At 48.0% G+C, this 20,650-nt stretch overlaps 4 protein-coding genes across 4 annotated transcripts; 2 read left to right on the top strand and 2 right to left on the bottom strand.

Moving 5' to 3' along the window:
* Window positions 1–933: 933 nt before the first annotated feature.
* On the bottom strand, window positions 934–2,038 carry TRIVIDRAFT_155815 (uncharacterized protein; the record flags this gene model as incomplete). Its single annotated transcript, XM_014098651.1, has 2 exons — window positions 934–1,421; window positions 1,483–2,038. 2 exons carry the CDS (start codon window positions 2,036–2,038, stop codon window positions 934–936), a joined length of 1,044 nt encoding a protein of 347 aa, XP_013954126.1.
* Window positions 2,039–3,120: 1,082 nt separating this feature from the next.
* Window positions 3,121–12,567, top strand: TRIVIDRAFT_46961 (non-ribosomal peptide synthetase; the record flags this gene model as incomplete). The annotated part of the gene is made up of 1 exon (XM_014098650.1): window positions 3,121–12,567. The coding sequence occupies one exon, from the start codon at window positions 3,121–3,123 to the stop codon at window positions 12,565–12,567; it is 9,447 nt and encodes a 3,148-aa protein (XP_013954125.1).
* A 1,375-nt stretch (window positions 12,568–13,942) lies between these two features.
* TRIVIDRAFT_46934 (uncharacterized protein) lies at window positions 13,943–15,406 on the top strand (the record flags this gene model as incomplete). The annotated part of the gene is made up of 2 exons (XM_014098649.1): window positions 13,943–14,305; window positions 14,405–15,406. 2 exons carry the CDS (start codon window positions 13,943–13,945, stop codon window positions 15,404–15,406), a joined length of 1,365 nt encoding a protein of 454 aa, XP_013954124.1.
* A 719-nt stretch (window positions 15,407–16,125) lies between these two features.
* TRIVIDRAFT_285 (uncharacterized protein) lies at window positions 16,126–20,111 on the bottom strand (the record flags this gene model as incomplete). Its single annotated transcript, XM_014098420.1, has 8 exons — window positions 16,126–16,469; window positions 16,623–17,315; window positions 17,369–17,700; window positions 17,768–17,850; window positions 17,904–18,523; window positions 18,596–19,272; window positions 19,340–19,763; window positions 19,859–20,111. Coding segments are annotated over 8 exons (3,426 nt in total), but the record flags the coding sequence as incomplete, so codon positions are not given.
* Window positions 20,112–20,650: the final 539 nt, after the last annotated feature.

Raw genomic sequence — 20,650 nt, 5'->3', positions numbered from 1 at the left:
TACACGTAATTAAACTTCATATGTTGTGTTGCCTCTACATCTGAATGTTAAATCCACAACCCCTGTCCGAGTGGGAACAACCAGGGTAATCGGGGCATTGGTGTGCATTCGCCCTCTAAATAGACCAGACGCTGCAGCTGCGGCTCAGCAGTGCTACCACACGCAGCTTTACTAAACAAAGCTATAGTGAAGGCCTTTGCATGAGCTGCCTGTTCCAAATCAGCCAAAGGGAACAATCGTAGCCCCCCGTGGCCGACATATGCAGATGCAAGCTTCTCTCCCCAAGACTCTTAGCCGTTACAGAACTTTAGGGCGGAAAGCTTGAATGAGTGTGGTGGACGCACTAGCTGATGGAAGATACTATGATAGGCAGTTCCATATGCACACTGCCCGCACTTGACAGCGCACTAGCATGACAGGATCGTTTTATCTCCACAGCTAAAGTGAGGCTTAGATTCGAATTGAGTATAGTACAGGTTCAGGATTAATAAGTGGCGGCTAGTTCGGAAAGCAAACAAAGGCATTTGACGAAAAGAGGGTTCAACTACCTAGTCGACGATATCCAAATGAAATGCTTGAAGCTGATCTGAAAGCTTACGGACTAGAAAGCGACAAAGATCTGTGTAAGCCCAATTTCGAAATTCGCTCAAGCCAGTGATACCATACGTACCAGGAAAGCGACTCCAGCAGTTGTAAAGTCGCTGACCTAATCGTTGTGAATGGTGATGTAGTAGAATGATTAGTGATTGGAGTTGAACAGGAGACGTCCTAATTGCATACGTCATGTAGACTGTAACAATATAATGATTTGCTGCCATCTGGGCTGTCTTTGATGGAGGATATCAAATTTGACAAACGACGAAATGACTAACAGAGGGAAGGGGAATTAGAGCTGGGAATTCATATAATTTGAAGAAAATAATTTTATTAATTTCAAAGAACCGAGTTGATAACATTTCCTGCCACATAGCTCTCAAGTGTCTCTTTGATTCTCAGCTGTGAATTCTCCTGGCATGTACCACCATACCAAGCGACGTGTGGAGAGAGGGTCAGGTTGCTAGGACATTCTCGAAGAAGCTGGCAACCCTCTTTGGTCGCCGGCTCGTTTACAAAGACATCTGTGGCGGCAGCGAATATCCATTTTTCCCTGAGCGCCTTTAACAGCGCCGCTTCGTTCATGACGCCCCCCCGCGCCACGTTAACTACAATGCTATCCGGCCTCATAGTTCGGAGTTCGGGCTCGGAAATCATGTTTCTTGACTCCTCGTCGAGCGGACACGCGAGCATCAGTACCGTGCACGTCTTGATCACTTCCTCAAAAGGAAGCCTTCCAGCCCTCACCTGATCAGACGCAGCCGATTTCCGCTCAGCAATCAAGACAGACATCCCTAATGCCTGTCCTATCGACTCCGCAATTTTCCCTTCCAAGTAGTCTCGGTCAGTAATTCCTACGCTTGCAGTTCTCAGACATCTAACACTTACCTATGGCCCCGTACCCGACAATCCCCAATACTTCGTGCCTCAAAACCCGTGGCATTTGCGGGTACAGATGAAACACGTTCTTCTCTCTGGGCCAAGCCTCAGCTTCGAGTGTGATGCGGTGTAGGTCAACAACTTGACGCTTAGCAGCCATGTATAAGGCAAACGCGTGCTCAGCAACCGACTCTGCGTTTGCGCCAGGCGCATTACATACAGCGATGCCGCGCGCCCGGCACGCCTTCTTATCAGCTATGTCAGTGCCAGTGATCATGAAGGCCACGAGCTCGAGGCGCGGGCAGGCGGCGATGGTGCGGCTCGACACAGGCGCGCGCGATGTGATGATGATTGTGGCATCATGGACGCGCTCAATGATCAAGTCCTCACCAATGGTGTTATGATACTCGACATACTCGTGCGGGAAGTCGAACTTAGGGACTGGACATGTGTAGGCATCCAGGCAGACGACTTTATGGAGCTCCCCACCCCATCGGGGTTTGAGTGAGCCCACGTTTACCGTCGCTCTGGCAAAATGTTGACTCTCAACTTGATCGATGGCCATCAGCACAACAGTAGTTGGGTGAGCTAGTGGAAAGTTGCCTGACGGCGGAATCAACAGTCAAGGTAGGCTAATTCAGAAATGACTTCTCTGATTTATACTCGTCGAGTTTAGAAACGCCGCATTTTCGCCAACCAGCTTGACGGGAGCACACAAAGGCAGATATCAGTCGCAAAGGATAATTCGACGTAAATACAGATCGCCTACTTAGGCATACCTAACAAAGGACAGGCCCAGAATTCACTTTGGGGGCCAGGCTAATATTCTACTAAGATACATACCCCCGTCTACACTAATACCACCCCAAGGTGGTGTATAGCTGCTGCCTACAGAGGGGAAATCCTAGCTAGTAATAATTACTGCCATCCCATGGTAAACAATGGGAGGATTTATCGTACCCCGCGCAGAGCCCCTTATTTGACCACAATAGGTTTGGACGCGACGAGCAAGTGGCTAGCTGACGACGCCCCAGTAGCCCGGTAGCGTCTACTTTTAGTCCGTCGGCCATGGTCCACACCTCCCTCCTTAACGTTGTAGGGGTGGAGATGAGTAGTAAACAAAGTAACAAGAAAATGAGGCGACTGTACTCCATATTTAACCACAGGAATCTTAGGAAATGGTTGACTATACTAAATACAGTAATGAAGTTATATAGTAATACGATATAGCAATAGGACAGACTAATATGACACAATTATGGACCTTAGGACGGAGCTGAAACCTACAGGGAAATAATTATCAAACCAAGGCTAGAAATATCACCTGGGAGCTTGTCCCTAATAACAAGCGAGCAGGTTCTCATATAAAAGAGCATTTATATTTTACCTTATATAAATATCATGAGCTGTAGACGCAGTTATTCTTGTAATGGAAAATAATCATTAAGGACCTGTTGCTAAACTACCAATTACGAGGCTCAAAGAGGTCCATCTACTCAAAAGCATTGTGATATTACTTGCCTAAAATCACTGTGGCCATATCTACTCGACAGGCCTTTTATTTTATCTCCCTTAACTCAAAGTCATTGTGACTACAAAACTCGAGACAACCTATTAATCACAAACATTTGCCTTCATACATCCAGCATGGGGTCACTCGGGTCACTCAACCAGACGGATGGTCACGATCTGGCAATTGCACCATCCTTAGTATCTAGTGATTGTGACAAGAAATATGACGGCATTTTTGAACAAGCAACCCAGCGCTTCGGTTTGAACCGAAATAAAATTGAGAATATCCTGCCATGTACGCCCTTTCAACGCGACGTCATGGATTGTGCTGCCGATGATGGGAGGCGTGCTATTGGCCACGTCGTCTACGAAATCTCAAGTAATATTGATACTCAACGCTTGACCGCAGCTTGGAAAGAGGTTGTGCGCCAAACACCAGCCTTGAGGACTTGCCTATTTGCCTCCAAATTTGGAAGCTCCTTTCAGGTTGTGTTGACAGAAAGCTTCTTTTCGTGGATGCACTCGACATCGATCGGCATTAAGGAAGAGGTGGTGCAAGATGAGGCAGCTGCTGCTATGATGGGGCCGCGTAGCAATCGATATGTTGTTCTCGAGGACCCAACTACGAAGCAAAGACTGCTCATCTGGACATTTAGCCATGCCCTAGTGGACAAAACCCTACAGGAACGCATCCTTAGACGGGTTCATACAGCCTACGAGGGCAGAAAAATTCAATGCTCCAGCCGGATTGAATTGGCACCCAACCCTTCCACCAGGGACATGGAACGTGCTGCTCGGTTTTGGCAGCAACATTTTAATGGCTTGGATGCCACCGTATTTCCCCCTCTCCCTTCTCATATTGATGTGGCCTATCCCAATACACATGCAGAACACCGTATCTCATACCTGGGCCAAGAACAGAAGAAGTGGTCCAACACGGCTGTCTGTCGAGCCGCCCTCGCAGTTCTTCTATCTCGCTTCACACAATCTCCAGAGGCCATTTTTGGCGTTGTGACGGAGCAACCTCGCACACTCGAAGAGCAAGGCGGCCTAATTGATGGTCCAACGCGGACGGTAGTGCCCATACGCGTGCATTGCGCCTCTGATCAATCCGTGTCGGAGGTCATGGGGGCAATCACTGCACACGATCATGCTATGCGCGAGTTTGAACGGGCTGGTCTCGACAATATCCGCCGCACTGGAGATGATGGTTCCGCCGCTTGTGGATTCCAAACCGTGCTCCTGGTCACTGATGGTGGCGCTTCGCAGACGCCTAGTTATGGACTTCATCGAAGTGTAGAAGAATCAGACAGATTTGTGCCCTGCACCAATCGTGCTCTTCTACTAGACTGCCAGATGGCTAATGACTCGGCATTACTGGTCGCACGATATGATCAGAGTGTAATTGACCCACGCCAGATGCCTCGTTTTCTGAGACAGTTGGGAGGCTTGATCCGGCAGTTTCAGAGCTCTGCAGCCGATCTGCCTTTGATAGGACAGCTTGATGTTGTGACGCAAGAGGACAAAGCAGAGATCGAGAGTTGGAATTCCGAACGCCTGCAGATAAATGATGCCTTGATCCACGACGTGATATTCAGGTGGGCTGCTGATACTCCAGATAGAGCAGCAGTTTCCGCTTGGGATGGAGAATGGACTTATACCGAGCTGGACAGTGTATCCTTACGCCTCGCAGTACATATCCAATCTATAGAATTGGGCCAAGGGCTGAGGGTAATACCACTCTGCTTCGAGAAGTCGAAATGGGTCATCGCTGGAATACTTGCCGTACTTAAAGCTGGTCGGGCATTCGCGCTCATCGACCCACGCGATCCACCGGCCAGGATGGCTCAGGTCTGTCGACAAACTTCCGCCATGGTCGCTCTCACTTCCAAGCTTCACATCAACACCATCGGCGCCGTCGTTGATCGCTGCATTGTGATCGATGATGACTTTCTTCAGTCACTTTCCTGCGATGAAGACCAACTTAAACACACCGTGAAACCTCAAGACTTGGCCTATGCTATTTTTACTTCTGGCAGCACTGGAGAGCCAAAAGGCATTATGATTGAGCATCGGGCATTTTCATCTTGTGCTATCAAATTTGGCCCTACACTAGGGATCAACAACCACACGCGCGCTCTTCAATTCGCGTCATATGCGTTCGGTGCGTGTCTGGTGGAAACCATGACAACTCTGATACAAGGCGGCTGCGTTTGCATTCCTTCTGATGACGATCGTATGAATAATGTTCCAGATTTCATCACAAGGTGCCAAGTTAACTGGGCTATACTGGCTCCTTCGTATGTCGGAACATTTCAACCAGAAAATGTCCCTGGACTAAAAACATTGGTGGTGGTCGGAGAGCCAATATCAGCATCGATTCGGGATACCTGGGCCCATCGAGTTCAGCTCTTAAACGCCTACGGCCAGAGTGAGAGTTCGACTATATGCAGCGCTATACAAGTCAGTCCATTCTCACTTGAACCGAACAATGTCGGTCGGGCTATAGGCGCCCGCTCCTGGATCATCGAACCCAACGATCCTAATCACCTTGTTCCAATTGGGTGTGTTGGTGAGTTGGTAATTGAAAGTCCAGGGATTGCACGGGATTATATCATTGCTCTGCCGCCGGATAAGTCGCCCTTCTTTGTAACGACTCCGGCTTGGTATCCAACAAAACAGCTATCCAACAGTTTCAAATTCTATAGGACGGGTGATTTTGCGCGTTACAGCCCTGATGGCACCGTTATTTGCCTTGGGCGCAGAGATTCCCAGGTTAAGATCCGAGGACAGCGCGTAGAGGTCAGCGAAGTGGAAGCTGGTCTACGACTACAACTACCCGGTGACATCGTACCAGTGGCTGAAGCTGTCAAACACTCGGATTCGTCCAATAGCAAGGTCTTGATCGCCTTCTTGATAGGGTCGTCTATGGGCGGGGAGGATAGCGTCTACACCACATCGGGGGTAGACGCCCACATCTTGGATCACAGCGCTACCAAAGAAGTCAACGCGAAGTTGCAGCAGCTTCTTCCCCAGCCTTCCATTCCGTCCTACTATATTCGTATGAGGGATCTTCCCCGCACTGCCACAGGGAAAACAGACCGGAAAGCTCTTCGATCTATCGCCAGCAAGCTACTAGGCGAACTAGGTGAAAATGCGACATCTCAGCTGAGTGAGACGTTCGATTCATCGGCAGCTAGTATAGAGGGCAAGCTGAGAGATCTTTGGTTTCGAGGCTTAAATATCGATCCCGACTCTAAAAATGTGGGAGCAAGTTTCTTCGAGCTGGGCGGAGATTCTATCGCTGCGATAAAAATGGTAAATATGGCGAGGTTAGCTGGGATTGCCCTCAAAGTATCCGATATATTCCAGAACCCTACGCTTGCTGGTCTTGTAGATGTAATCCAGCAAGGCTCAGCCCCTTATAGTCCTATTCCAACCACAAGGTATGGCGGGCCTGTGGAACAGTCATTTGCTCAAGGCCGACTATGGTTCTTAGACCAACTGGAACTCGGTGCGTCGTGGTATCTCTTACCATATGCCGTACGCATGCGTGGGCCGCTGTACATCGATGCGCTTATTATCGCGTTGCGAGCCCTGGAACAACGGCACGAAACCCTGAGGACGACATTTGAGGAACAGGACGGTGTAGGGGTGCAAATTGTTCACACGAGCCTATTTCAGGAATTGAGGGTGATTGACATGCCAGACAACAAGAACGGAGGCTACCTCCAGTTGGTACAGCAAGATCAGACCACTCCATTTGATGTGGCATCCGAGGCAGGGTGGAGAGTATCACTGATACGGCTGGGAGAAGATGATCACGTCCTCTCTATAGTCATGCATCACATCATCTCTGACGGTTGGTCTACAGACATCCTACGCCACGAACTAAGCCTGTTCTATTCGGCCGCTCTCCAGGGGTGTGACCCTCTATCAGTGGTGAGCCCACTCCCAATCCACTACCGCGACTTTTCCGCATGGCAAAAGCAGGAGGAGCAGGTGACTGAACATCAGCGACAACTTGAGTACTGGACAAATCAGCTCGCAGACAGCTCTTCGGCCGAATTCCTAACTGACCTCCCACGTCCAACTATACTGTCCGGTGAAGCTGGCTTCGTGCCAGTCACCATCGATGGCGAGCTGTATAAGAAGCTCCGAGAATTCTGCAAAGCGCATCAAGCTACATCTTTCGCTGTGTTGCTGGCAGCCTTCCGCGCAGCCCATTATCGTCTAACTGGGAATGAAGACTCTATCATCGGCACTCCCATCGCTAACCGTAACCGACGGGAATTGGAGAATATAATTGGCTTCTTTGTCAACACCCAGTGTATGCGAATCACTGTTGACGGTGATGATACATTTGAAAGCATTGTGCGGCAAGTTCGGTCGACAGCGACTGCAGCATTTGAGCATCAAGATGTCCCCTTTGAGCGCGTCGTTTCAGCGCTGCTACCCGGCTCGAGAGACTTGTCCCGGAACCCGCTGGCACAGCTCATGTTTGCCGTTCATTCTCAAGATGACCTCGGCAAGTTTGAGTTGGAAGGCCTCGAAGCAGAACCCCTATTTAACAAGGTATACACCAGGTTCGACGTAGAGTTTCACCTATTCCAAGAGGCGAACAGACTAAGCGGCAACTTGGCCTTCGCAGCTGATCTATTCAAGCTTGAGAATATTCAGAACGTTGTCGCTGTCTTTTTCCAGATCCTACGTCAAGGCCTCGATCAGCCCCAGACTCCAGTTGCCGTTCTCCCGCTCACAGATGGGTTAATAGAGTTCCGTGATATGGGTCTGTTAAAAATAAAGAGGACCGAATACCCCCGAGAGTCGAGCGTAGTCGACGTCTTCCTCAATCAAGTGGCTGCCCACCCGCATTCTCTCGCTGTCGTTGACTCATCATCAAGCCTAACTTACGCTGAGTTGGATCGTCAGTCTGGTCAGCTCGCGACCTGGCTCCGCCAGCACAATATGCCGGCTGAGACACTGGTGGGAGTGTTTGCACCGCGGTCATGCCAGACAGTTGTTGCCTTCCTTGGCATCCTGAAGGCGAACCTCGCATATCTCCCGCTCGACGTTAAATCTCCTGCAGCTCGCTTGAAAGCGATTCTATCTACACTGCCCGGACGCAAGTTAATATTACTCAATTCTGACACGATCGCCCCAGAGATTGGGCTACCCGACGTGGAGACGGCGCGAATTAGCGACACTTTGGAACTTCGTGATATGGATGATCTGAATAGTTGTTCAGATGTGGCAGCGTCGGGGCCTTTGGCGACAAGTCTTGCATACGTGATCTTTACATCCGGATCAACTGGCAATCCTAAAGGCGTTATGATTGAGCACCGTAGTGTTGTTCGACTTGCGAAGGACAGCAATATTATATCCAAATTCCCACTGGCGGCAAAGGTGGCTCATATATCCAGCATCGCTTTCGACGCTGCTACTTGGGAGATCTTTACAGCGCTTCTGAATGGTGGAACACTGGTCTGTATTGACTATATGACCATTTTAGACAGCAAAGCATTCGAGACTGTCTTTACACAAGAACAAGTCAATGTGGTCCTGCTTACGCCTGCGTTGCTTAAGCAATGTCTGGCCAATATTCCTGCTACATTGGGCGGACTAGACGTCCTCGTTATCGGCGGAGATAGGCTTGATGGCCAAGATGCAATCGCAGCGCAAGCGCTTGTCCGGGCTGGTGTTTATAACGCTTACGGACCGACTGAGAATGGGGTTATCAGTACTGTTTACAACATCGTTGAAAATGACACATTTATCAACGGAGTTCCCATTGGTAGGGCCATCAGCAACTCAGGGGCCTACATCATGGATCCGCACCAACAGCTTGTCACTGCAGGCGTTATGGGAGAGCTTGTGGTAACCGGAGATGGGCTCGCTCGGGGATATACCGACCCAACATTGGACGCAGACCGCTTCGTCCAGATCAACATTGATGGCCAGGTGGTAAGAGCATATCGAACGGGTGACCGGGCGCGGTACCGGGCAGGGGATGGCCAGATCGAATTCTTCGGACGCACGGACCAGCAGGTCAAAATTCGAGGTCACCGTATTGAGCCAGCTGAGGTAGAGCGTGCTATCCTCAGTCAGGATGCCGTCCGTGATGCCATAGTCGTTATCCGGGAGCATGACGGTCAGGAGCCGGAAATGGTCGGTTTTGTCACAACTCATGGCGACCTCTCCGCTGAGAAGGAGGAGGCTGGAAGCCATGTCGAAGGTTGGGAAAATTTCTTTGAGAGTAATACCTATGCCGACATTAACACCATCAGCCAATCTGATGTTGGCACCGACTTTAAGGGCTGGACATCCATGTATGACGGCAGCGAGATCGACAAGTCTGAGATGAGAGAGTGGCTCGACGACACTGTACGCACTCTTCTTGATGGTCAGGCACCAGGCCATGTACTCGAGATAGGTACCGGAAGTGGCATGATCTTGTTCAATCTAGGAGATGGACTCCGAAGTTACGTCGGTCTTGAGCCATCCAGGGCGGCGGCTACGTTTGTTAACACCGCGATAAATTCCATCCCGGCTCTTGCTGGAATGGCCAAAGTACATGTCGGTACAGCAACAGACATAGGCCAGCTTAGTGGACTCTATCCAGACTTGGTAGTGCTTAATTCGGTCGTCCAGTATTTCCCTACGTCTGAGTATCTACTACAGGTTGTGGATACTCTGGTTCGGATCCCAGGCATTAAACGCTTGTTCTTTGGCGACATTCGATCTCACGCTACTAATAAGCAATTTCTTGCCGCCAGGGCATTACGTACGTTAGGCGACAAGTTGACTAAAGATGCGATGCGACAAAAGATGGCGGAAATGGAAGACCGTGAAGAAGAACTGCTTGTTGATCCGACGTTCTTCACGGCGTTACAAAACCGGTTTCCCAATCAGATCAAGCATGTTGAGATCCTCCCAAAGAAGATGCAGTCCACAAACGAGCTCAGTGCGTACCGGTATGCGGCTGTCGTACACGTTTGTAGCTCAGAAGAGCTTTCACGGCCAGTGTATTCGATCAATATTAACGACTGGACCGACTTTCAGGCATCACATATGGATCGTCATGCTCTTCTCTGCCTCCTGCAGAGTTCAGCAGACTCCTTGACAGTTGCTATCAGCAATATTCCTTATAGCAAGACGATTTTAGAGCGGCATTTAGTTGAGTCTCTGGATCACGAAGGTCAAGATAATGAGCAAAGCTTGTTGGAGGGGGCCGTTTGGGTCTCAGCTGTCCGCTCCAACGCCGAACGCTGCAGCTCCCTCTCGGTGACTGACCTTATACAGCTTGGCGAAGAGGCAGGCTTTCATGTAGAGGTCAGCGCGGCGCGACAGTGGTCGCAGAGAGGTGCGCTCGATGCTGTCTTCCACCATTTGCCAACTCAAAAGGAGGGCCATGCTCTGATCCGGTTCCCGACTGATATTGAGGTTCGAGAATCGGCCACCTTTACAAACCGGCCGCTACAGCGGCTGCAAAGTCGTCGGTTCGTATCACAGATCCGTGAGCAGCTGCAGTCCTTGCTCCCAGCGTACATGATTCCGTCCCGCATCATGGTGATAGACCAGATGCCTCTCAATGCCAATGGCAAGGTCGACCGGAAAGAGCTTGCCCAAAGGGCCAAAAGAGCAGTTCCAAAATCTCAAGTGGCACCAGAACAGGCAGTGCCACTCAACGAAATAGAAGCTATGCTTTGTGAGGAGTTTGCAGAAGTCTTTGGCATGGATGTCGGCACCACCGATCACTTCTTCAAGCTTGGCGGACACTCCCTCCTGGCTACGAAGCTCACAGCGCGTGTCAGCCGTCGGCTGAGTGCCCGAATGTCTGTGAAGGATGTATTTGACTACCCTGTTATTGCGGATCTTGCAGCCGTCATCCGCCAAGAACTGTCTTTACACAACCCCATCCCTACAACGCCCAATAGCAGCCATGGGGAGCAAGTTGTGTCCGCACGGGTGGCCCCACGAGATGAAATAGAAGCCGTACTATGTAGTGAGTTTTCAGATGTGCTCGGCATCGATGTTGGTATTACCGACAACTTCTTCGACCTTGGCGGACATTCTCTTATGGCTACCAAGCTCGCCTCGCGTATCGCCCGTCGACTGAATGCCCCCGTATCTGTCAAAGATATCTTCGATTATCCGGTTCCTATCCGTCTCGCGAGTAACATTCAACTTGCTCAATTGGAGAGCTACGAAGAGACAAGCGATATGCAAGCGGCTGCCAATGCTCCATTCCAGCTCCTTCCTTTGCAAGATCCGCAAACATTCATCCAACGTGAAATATGTCCTCAACTTCAATGTTCCCACGACGCAATTCTGGATGTCTATCCTGCTACTCAAATGCAGACATTCTTCCTCTTTGATCCTGCAACAGGACACCCACGGAATCCGACGCCGTTTTACATAGATTTCCCGACCGGTTCGGATTGTGCTAGCCTAACTAGGGCCTGTGCATCTCTAGTCGAGTATTTCGATATTTTCAGGACGGTGTTCTTAGTGGCTGCAGGCGCGCTATATCAAGTTGTCCTGAAACATCTGAATGTCGATATCGAGATAATCCAAACCGAGGAGAATGTCAACAGCGCGACTCGTGCATTCCTGGACTTGGATTTACAACAACCTCTCCGCTTAGGACAGCCATTAATACGCATTACTATTTTGAAGATGCAGGCATCAGCATTGCGAGTGATAGTTCGAATGTCTCATGCCCTGTATGACGGCTTGAGTTTAGAGCACATTGTGCGCTCTCTTCACGTTCTGTACAGCGGCGGCAATCTTCTAGCGCCGCCCAAATTTGCTCGATATATGCAACATATGGCAGACAGTCGTAAAGACGGTTACGATTTCTGGCGCTCTATTCTACAAAATTCGTCGATGACTGTCGTAAAAAGTATTCGCAGCAGTGCTCGTCAACAACAAGTTGCACCTGTTGGGAGCTATCATGCGTCCAAGGTCATTGCTGTTCCTCTCCAGGCTAAAACAGACAGTAGCATCACACAGGCAACGATTTTTACCACCGCCTGCGCTCTGACGCTGTCGAAAGAAACCGGATCAAGTGATGTCGTCTTCGGTCGAATAGTATCTGGGCGTCAAGGCTTACCGATCGCTTGCCAAAGCATCGTTGGTCCTTGTACTAATGAGGTACCAGTGCGCGTCCGCATAGATGAAGAGGCAAATCATAAAGAATTGCTACGCGAGATGCAAGAACAGTATCTAAACAGCTTGCCTTACGAGACTCTAGGGTTCGAAGAGCTCAAGAAAAATTGCACAGGCTGGTCAGAAGCAACTACAAACTACAGCTGTTGCATCGCATACCAGAACTTTGACTACCACCCTGGTAGTGAAATGGAAGAACAGCGGGTACAGATAGGGGTTCTGTCACGAGATTACGAAGCTGGGAATGACGCACCGATTCACGATCTGGTTATAGCAGGAGAGGCAGAGCCTGATGGGCCTTACCTGCATGTCACTGTCGCCGCGAATAGGCAAGTTTGTGAAGAAAGAATGGTGAAACGTGTACTCGAAGATGTTTGCGAAAGGATTCAGACTTTGAGTTTGGCTATGTGAGATATAAAGCTAGATACACTCGGCTCACTGGTGGTCGTTTTTGCAGCTAAAATGAAGGGTTTACCACAGGAGATTGTCAAATATAAAAGTTTTAATGTACAGAAATTTCTCTAAATTATATCTTTGTTGGCTCCATTGACCCAAGGCATCACGCCTCACAGTGTTGAGTTACGGTAGCAATCTAGCGCTAGCATGAGCGAAAACTCGATTTCATTGTGACGTGCAGCATGGAGCTCCGCTTTCCAAGACTCGCGCGACTCGCATTGAACTATGTGTAATCCTCAATCGAAATGTGTACCTAGGCAAGTACATGTGTAGCAAACTACCTAATGTGTAGACTTATTCTGTCCTACAAATCTATGATTATATGCTAAGTAGTTACAGAGAAATCTTATCTTGTCTTGACTAACATGAATCCGCTCCTTATAAAACTGCGCCTGTTTTATATCATTAGCTTGGCTTTTCCTTCGCTTGCAGATATCCCGGATTTCAGATTATGTGGCTCTTTCCACTCATATGTGCAGTGCCCACAAAGATGAGTAGTGATTTTACCTAGCTCTGGCACGGGAACACACTTTCTCCGAATTCTACAATCGTACGTGTAATGCCATTTGCGGCTTTAGGCGGAAACAGAGACGCCCCTTTGCCAGGATCTGGGTGCCAATTGACAGTTTCTTCCTATTGACGCCCTTGTCTACCCAGTTTATATTATCGCCCAATCAGCCGCTGTCTAGGATCTACTCATATATGCGGAGTAGCACCTGGAAAGTGAACTTGAATCAGCGGCGTATTTCCCTGCTATATTATTTATCAATACTTTAGTATCGATACTAAAGACGTAAAAAGCCGACGCTATGGAGTAAAGATGCCAATAAAAAATATCAACGTGGATAAACCCTGAGGCGACAACTAACTGTAAATTGATCGGGGATGCTCCTAGAATAATGACGTATGTGTGGCCAGATTCTAGCTTTTCCGGAGTTGCGACTACACAAGATAGGAAATCTAAAGAGAATGGTGCATGTGCTAAATCTATTTTACCAGATCTATTTATGGGCTTCCATCTCTGCTAATCTTATTCCCCTCGTCGCCCGAGAAGTATGAGCGTTTAGACAACAGTCAGCCAATGTGTTGGAATCCTATGCGACGTCACTTGGGCATCATCTAGCGCAGCCACAGAATTCTATCTTATATTCTCGTATGGAGGAGTACTTATTCATACCAATGCGATCTGATTTAAATCACCAAGATAATATTCTCATCTAGAAGCACGCAAAAGATATATCAGAACGGGAATCCTAATTAGCCGTCTGTTCACGCTGCCCTGAATTTTGTCAACGTGGTTGTATTACACTAAGCTTACACCATACACATTATGGCTGCCTATCTCACACAGCGCATCTCACACCCTCACATTGCACATCCTCACCATGGCATCACCGTTTCTCGCGCCGGCACTCCAGCTCCTGAGAAGAGGGCGAAATGCTCCGTACCGATCCCTAATGTTGCTGCCAAAGGCGTATCTTTCTTCACGCCCGAGCAAGATCCCGCTCCAGGCAGTGCTTCTCAAATTCAAGCGTCTGGAAAACCAGTGCCCAAGCTTTTTTCTCCTCTCAAGATTCGCGATATTCAAATGCCGAATCGCATTTGGGTGAGCCCCATGTGCCAGTACAGCGCGCATGAGGGGTTTCAAACACCGTGGCACATCACTCACTATGGAGGAATGGCTCAGCGCGGTGTAAGTCTCTCTCTCTGAATTAATATCACGCTTATTCAGTTCTTCTATTTTTTACCCAATGAAAATACAAATGTAAATATATGCTAAATGAATCAATAGCCCGGTCTTATAATGATTGAAGCTACTGCCGTGCAAGCCAATGGCCGTATCACTCCAGAAGACTCGGGTTTATGGCTTGACGCCCACATCGATACTCTAAAGAAGCATGTCGATTTTGCGCACAGTCAGAATGGCCTCATTGGCATACAACTTGGTCATGCAGGTCGTAAAGCCTCCACAGTTGCGCCTTGGCTCAGCTCCGGCGCAACGGCTACTGAAGAAGTCGGTGGCTGGCCGGCAGACGTTGTAGGACCCAGCAATGAGGCCTTCAGCGAACATTATCCAAAGCCGCGCTCTATGAGTCTTGCAGAAATTGAGCAGTTCAAGCACGACTTTCTCTCTGCTGTTCGCCGTGCCCTTCGCGCTGGTTTTGACGTTATTGAGCTGCATTTTGCGCATGGGTATCTCGTTTCAAGTTTTCTATCGCCGGCTGTGAACAAACGAATAGATCAATATGGCGGGAGTTTTGAGAATCGTGCTCGCCTAGCGCTCGAACTGGTGGAGGCGACGCGACAAGTTATCCCCAAGGGAATGCCTTTATTTGTGCGTATTAGCGCAACCGACTGGCTGGACACAAACCTAGACTGGAGAGGAGGGCCAAGTTGGAATGTCGACGAGAGCATCAAGCTGGCCAAGCTCTTTGCCCAACGTGGCGTTGACGTTCTAGATGTATCAAGCGGGGGCAATCACTCCCAGCAAAAGGTTGTCGGTGGGCCAGGATACCAGGCTCCGTTTGCAAAGAAGATCAAAGCCGCAGTAGGAGACACGATGCTTGTCAGCTCGGTGGGAAGCATCAAGACAGGAGAGTTGGCACAGAAACTAATTAAAGGAAGTGAGGATATCGAGGATACGCCACTGGACCTGATTGCTGCGGGCCGCATGTTCCAAAAGAATCCTGGGCTGGTGTGGGCGTGGGCAGATGACTTGGAAGTGTCTATCACTCTTGCGCATCAAATTGGATGGGGATTTGGAGGAAGAGCGCCGAAGAAGATCACCAAGTAGACTATTTCATAATTATTCTATGGTTGTATGTGATTTGGTTTCGAGTGGTTGAGGGATAAAGTATAGAGACCCTACATTTATGTAATTGTATCTCTAGCTCATTATCCAACTGAATAGTCTTGCGTCCTGTACAAATTTTCAACGGCTGGTCTTGGTTGATCCAGATGAATCTTCTTATTCCTATAATAGAGGGGAAAGAGAGGCAAGACGGACCCTAATCAATTTTCTGTTTCTCTCTTGAGTGTCCACGGATCCCAATCCATGACATCTTCGTCGGAATCACCATATTCGCTTGGAATTGAGGATCCTTCCCTATGACTATTTTCAGCAACCCATGAATCGTTTGCACGCTCTGACCTGCCAACTGAGCTTGAACTTGCCCCCAAACCCACCGTAAGGCTAGAATTCGAACTCATCCCGTTATCTTTGAATGAAAATTGGGATCTGTTTTCCTTCCGAGGGATGAGATTCTTTGTGCAGCGTACAACCCATGGCACGCGTAGCTTAACCTGTTGCGTGCCAGGTTCAGAATCGGCACTCACACGCCTCGAATTTGAAGTATTCTCCGACATGTGTACTCCTATCTGCCGCATGTCAAGTGTAGAATCGAGGTTCCCGCTCTTCGGCCCTGGTATACTCTCTGGCGCTTTCTCGTATTCCTTCTCAGCGTTTTTTATATCATTCCCTGGGCTGCATACATCAAACGCGCCCAGTGCACAAAGATTACGCGGGAAGCCGCTGATCTCAAGTGGGGTGGTGAAAAGTTCTTGAGAGACGCCGTATACGTGGGAATTATCCGAATGCAAGCAAAGGCATATGTTTGTCTGACTGGAAAGATCAATCGCTTCAATGGAGATTTCTCGAAGGGGGGTGAAGATCCCACGGCTAGCCATATTCTCGATCGTGGTGATAGAGAAGGACTCCTTGTAGTATTTCTGCAACCTTGATCCGTAATTCTCTTTTATCAAGAATGATGGTACAAATCGCTGTGAGCAGTATCGAAGCAGTATCTTTCCTAGTCCTTGAATGTCGCGCACGTCATGAAACCGACAGTGGATTCGACCTATGTCGTATCAGGGTCAGTATACCGCAGAGAAAATGATCATGTGCATAACTGAAATGAGTGACTGTGCAGCTCATAGAAGAATAGGAGAGATAGTTGTTCGTGCGGTAACTGTGGGGAAGAAATAACACTGCAAAGATTTGCCTTGTTCACCTTTACATTGAAATCGACCAGTTTCCGTGTTTCGAAAAGCTGGGCCGACAGTCTCAAAATAGAAACAACTCGCAATTAATTTTTCTGCGACCTTCTGTATTTCACGTCGAGTCTCCTGGACCATGAGTTTTGCAAGATGCTCCATACCGTCCATTGCCTTTACATCGTCAAGGGCTGGCAGTTCGTTCGCAAAGTGAACATTTAGGCGAATATTGCGATTTTCGTCTCCATATCTCATCTTGTCTCCTGCTGATTTGTTCTGGCTGGAGTAACTTCTCCAAATCTCCTCACAATCTAGCTGCTTTTCAATAATTTTGTTAGCTGTTCGCCATAAATATCCAAGCCCTGCCACTGCTCGCCGCGGCCTAGGTCTGCGGTTAAAGAAGCCATCCGAGGTGCTTATCTCCATTGTTTCGGGTGGGCTAGATGAATCTTCAGCGGTTCTAAAGCCACTACCAATTGAAAGGACGATATCAGGGGGCCAGTCTTTAACATCTTCCCAAAGCAGCCGTCGCTCTTGATCCGCAATGAATACTGGACAGTGGTGATGGATTGCTCCGTCCGTATAGGCGCGCATCGTTTCGCCTTGAATAAACGGTTTAAAATATGGCGGAGCCGCTGAGGTGGCTCTAGCAGCCTCCCAAACTTTAAGCTCTTGCGTTGGGTCTTGTGGTCGTATAAATACGTATGGCACTAATGTCTTTAGATCAGCAAATATTTACGCGGAGAGTTATCGTAATACTTACGCTTTTCCGATCTACATTCTGTATTATAGTTGGATAGAACGGCTGCTCGATCTTCTCTTGCGAGCGTTGTTGTAACCGCAACGCGTATTGACGTTGATCTTGTGTGCAGGGCTCTCCCATAAAGCAAAGAATTATTACCAAAAGCTGACCGTAAAGCGCTTTCAATCGCCTTTGATCTGTATAACCCTTTACCAGTTATGGCAGTAAATGTATTGAATAATCTTGGAGCGCGTTTCGTAAAAGCCTGTTTGCAAAGGCCTTTGAACTGCGACGTGCACTCAGAGACGGGCCAATTTTTGACACCCAAGCCTAGAGCAAGAATGCCACCGGCACTACAGCTTGTTAGTTGAGCGAGTATAGTAAAGATAAAATAAAAGATAAAATCGGTATGTAACAAACCTTGTCCCAACAATGAGATCAAAAAAGCTCTGGATTGGAAGGTGATCTCCAAGCTCCATCTCAATTTCGCGAAGGATAACGAGCTCGATAATCCCTCTTACGCCACCTCCGTACATTTGATTAGCGTTTTAACAACCGCCAAAAAGAGTGTTACAATGTACCCATCTAAACAAAGGACTCTCACACCAGCCTCCTCTGGCTTGTATTCAATCTGTATTGGAGAATGCCAATTGCTGGTAGTTGGATGAAGAGGGCAGCGATATAAATTGACCAAGCCTTGCCCTTTGCAGTCTCCGAAACACTTGACGCATGCCTTGCAGATTATGTGGCCGCAAGGCAATATGTTCTCCGGTATTTTCCCAATGCAGCAAACGCAAGTTAAATGACTTCGGAATCTTGAAGCGGACGGGACTTTGTAGTAAAAGGTCTCCATAACACTGCGGTGCATCCTTGGGATGAAACTGCACTCATCTTTCTCCGCACTGTTAACCTTCGCCTCAAGGCTCTCAATAACCTTCTGAATATCAGCAATCCACTGATCAAAAGATTCAAGGTAATTGAATGATGATTGATAGCCCCCTCGCGCAAAAATGACTCCTTTGCGAGTTTGGTGCCCCTTTTCATGTGATAATTTAGTATTCACACAAGAATTACCGTCTTTTTTGAACGAGCAACGCAACCATTTGTCGCAAAACTCTGAAACAGCATCACTGAGTGGAGCTTTGTACGTGTCTTGAAGAAGACTCGAGAAGGTTCCTACGCTGTGTCAGATTGGGGCATCCTATATGATGGAAGAAAGGAAAGTTTCTGAATTCCGAGTATTCATACCTTGTGTTTTGTCTCTAGTGGCTGCGAGCATAACACACGAAGCAATGGGTTCTGCAAGACGATAAAAGAGCCCAGACATAGGGATACCAGTTGTCTCCCATTGATCGTACATGAACAGAATGAAGTTGAGTACATGTCCGCCAAAGTCTTGCGGTGGAGACAAATCACGGCGTGCCTCTGTCACAAAATCAAATGGCTCGTCTAGATCTTGGGTGAAGTGGTCATAGGCTGCGTTGACATATCTTGGTAGCCTTTCTGCATTGAGTAACATTCTTGTCCTCTTCTTGATGTCATGGGACTCTGCGCATTTGCTAGAGATGTTATCATAGAGCTTTATAAGCTGCGCATCAATTTGCATATAATGGCCCTTGCGGGGAATTTTGAGGACTGTGACTGATAGGTAGTAATAGTTGAGAAGATCTTTGGTCGTCTTAATGCTTCTCGACAGCTTGAGGCTGGAACAAATGTTCTGTAGGTACGGTACATTATTGACCGAATCTTTGTAGTCCTCGAGTAGCTTATCAGTCGCAAATTCCGGTTCCCACTGTCTGTCGTCCGTAGTCATTTCGGCCGCATTAAGGACAATAATAACATGTGGCCTGCTGGGTTGGTTTACAGACTTGCTAATTGAAACAGCCGCCCACTCTACTAGTAGATGTAAGACATCTTCAAAGATTCTTTTGTTGTCAATGGTTAATTGATTAGTCAAATTCCCATCGGCATTAAAGCTGCATGCACACTTACCTAGCTTCACGGAGTACGAAAACAATAACATCCGAGAAAGTATATAGAATTCTTGGGAAGAGGCTCTTGACGGCAAACTCTCGCGAATTTTTCTTTGGTTCATTTCCCCAAGAAAGTCTTTTTATGATTCTGTCTTTGACAAGATTTCGGGCTTTTTTCGCACTCTCTGAATCATCTGTAGAGCAGAATTCTATCCCTCTCGGGGTGTTTTCTCCACCAGTCATGCCTTCTGAATCAGCAAACAGTATCGGGCTCTGATCATAATAAGTTGCGGGATCTGCATATAAGTGTACATCGCCTGTCGTAGGTAAATTATCGTCGACGAGCCCTGGGACAGGCTTGAGGTTTATATGATCTTTAGGAAGCTTAGCCTGAGCCTGGGCACGGTCCATGAGCATCTTGATGACTGTACTCTTTCCGGCTCCTGTACATTACGCAGAAGTATGTCAGCCAATTGAACTATATGGTCTGGGTACTAAATTAAGATTAGAATAAGTTGTAGATAGAGGGAAATCCTACCCGTATGTCCTATAAATGAAACGAGATGAGGAAACCGTTCCTTAAATACCCCAACTTGGCTCTCGTGCAAGATATCAAGAAGCCGTCTTGAAGAATGAAAGACGGATTCACTATTCCTTTTTTCCACTCCAAACCATGTTGTATTGGTATCATAGTTGTGCTGTATTTGTTGGTCGTTCGGGCTAGGCTGCTCGAAGATTTGGTTCAGTCGTTGAGCAACTTCATCATCAACCTTCTCATGTGGGCGGCCATTCGCTAGTGTTTTATTTGGCTAATGAATTACAATTCACTTGTCAGTCATTTTCTGCAAAGTTAAGGATATAGACGGCGTACAATAATAGCCAGTCTCAGATAAATGGGAGCTTTTAATCTCGATAGGGGTGATCGTAGAAAACAAACAAATACTAACTTTATGGGGCCGTTGCATAGACCAGCACCCATCGCAGAATAGATCAATACATTCAATGCATCTCCAAACTCTCCCAGTGCTTTCGCAAATGCAACATATTTGCGGTTCCAGGGCCGACATGGATTGTCGTTATATCAATGGCTGGGGCCCTGATGGCTGTAATGGTGACACCAGATGCTCTAAGCTGCGGATAGTTGATAAATGACTTTTATATTTTATCAGAGTCAGCAATAACAACCAGTTGTAGAGAGCTTTTCCAAAGGTAACAATAAACTGTCAGATTTAAAAGAATACGGAGTAGTAGTACGCTGCAGTCTTTTGATTTTGTTGTATAGAAAGGGAGTCAGCATGCGATGGGACGCAGAGTGAGGGGGGGAAGAATA

The sequence above is a fragment of the Trichoderma virens genome (assembly GCF_000170995.1).
Source record: "Trichoderma virens Gv29-8 chromosome Unknown TRIVIscaffold_82, whole genome shotgun sequence".
Taxonomy (NCBI): domain Eukaryota; kingdom Fungi; phylum Ascomycota; class Sordariomycetes; order Hypocreales; family Hypocreaceae; genus Trichoderma; species Trichoderma virens.
The sequence above is the reverse complement of the archived record's forward strand: the minus strand, read 5'-3'. Positions and strand labels throughout refer to the sequence as shown.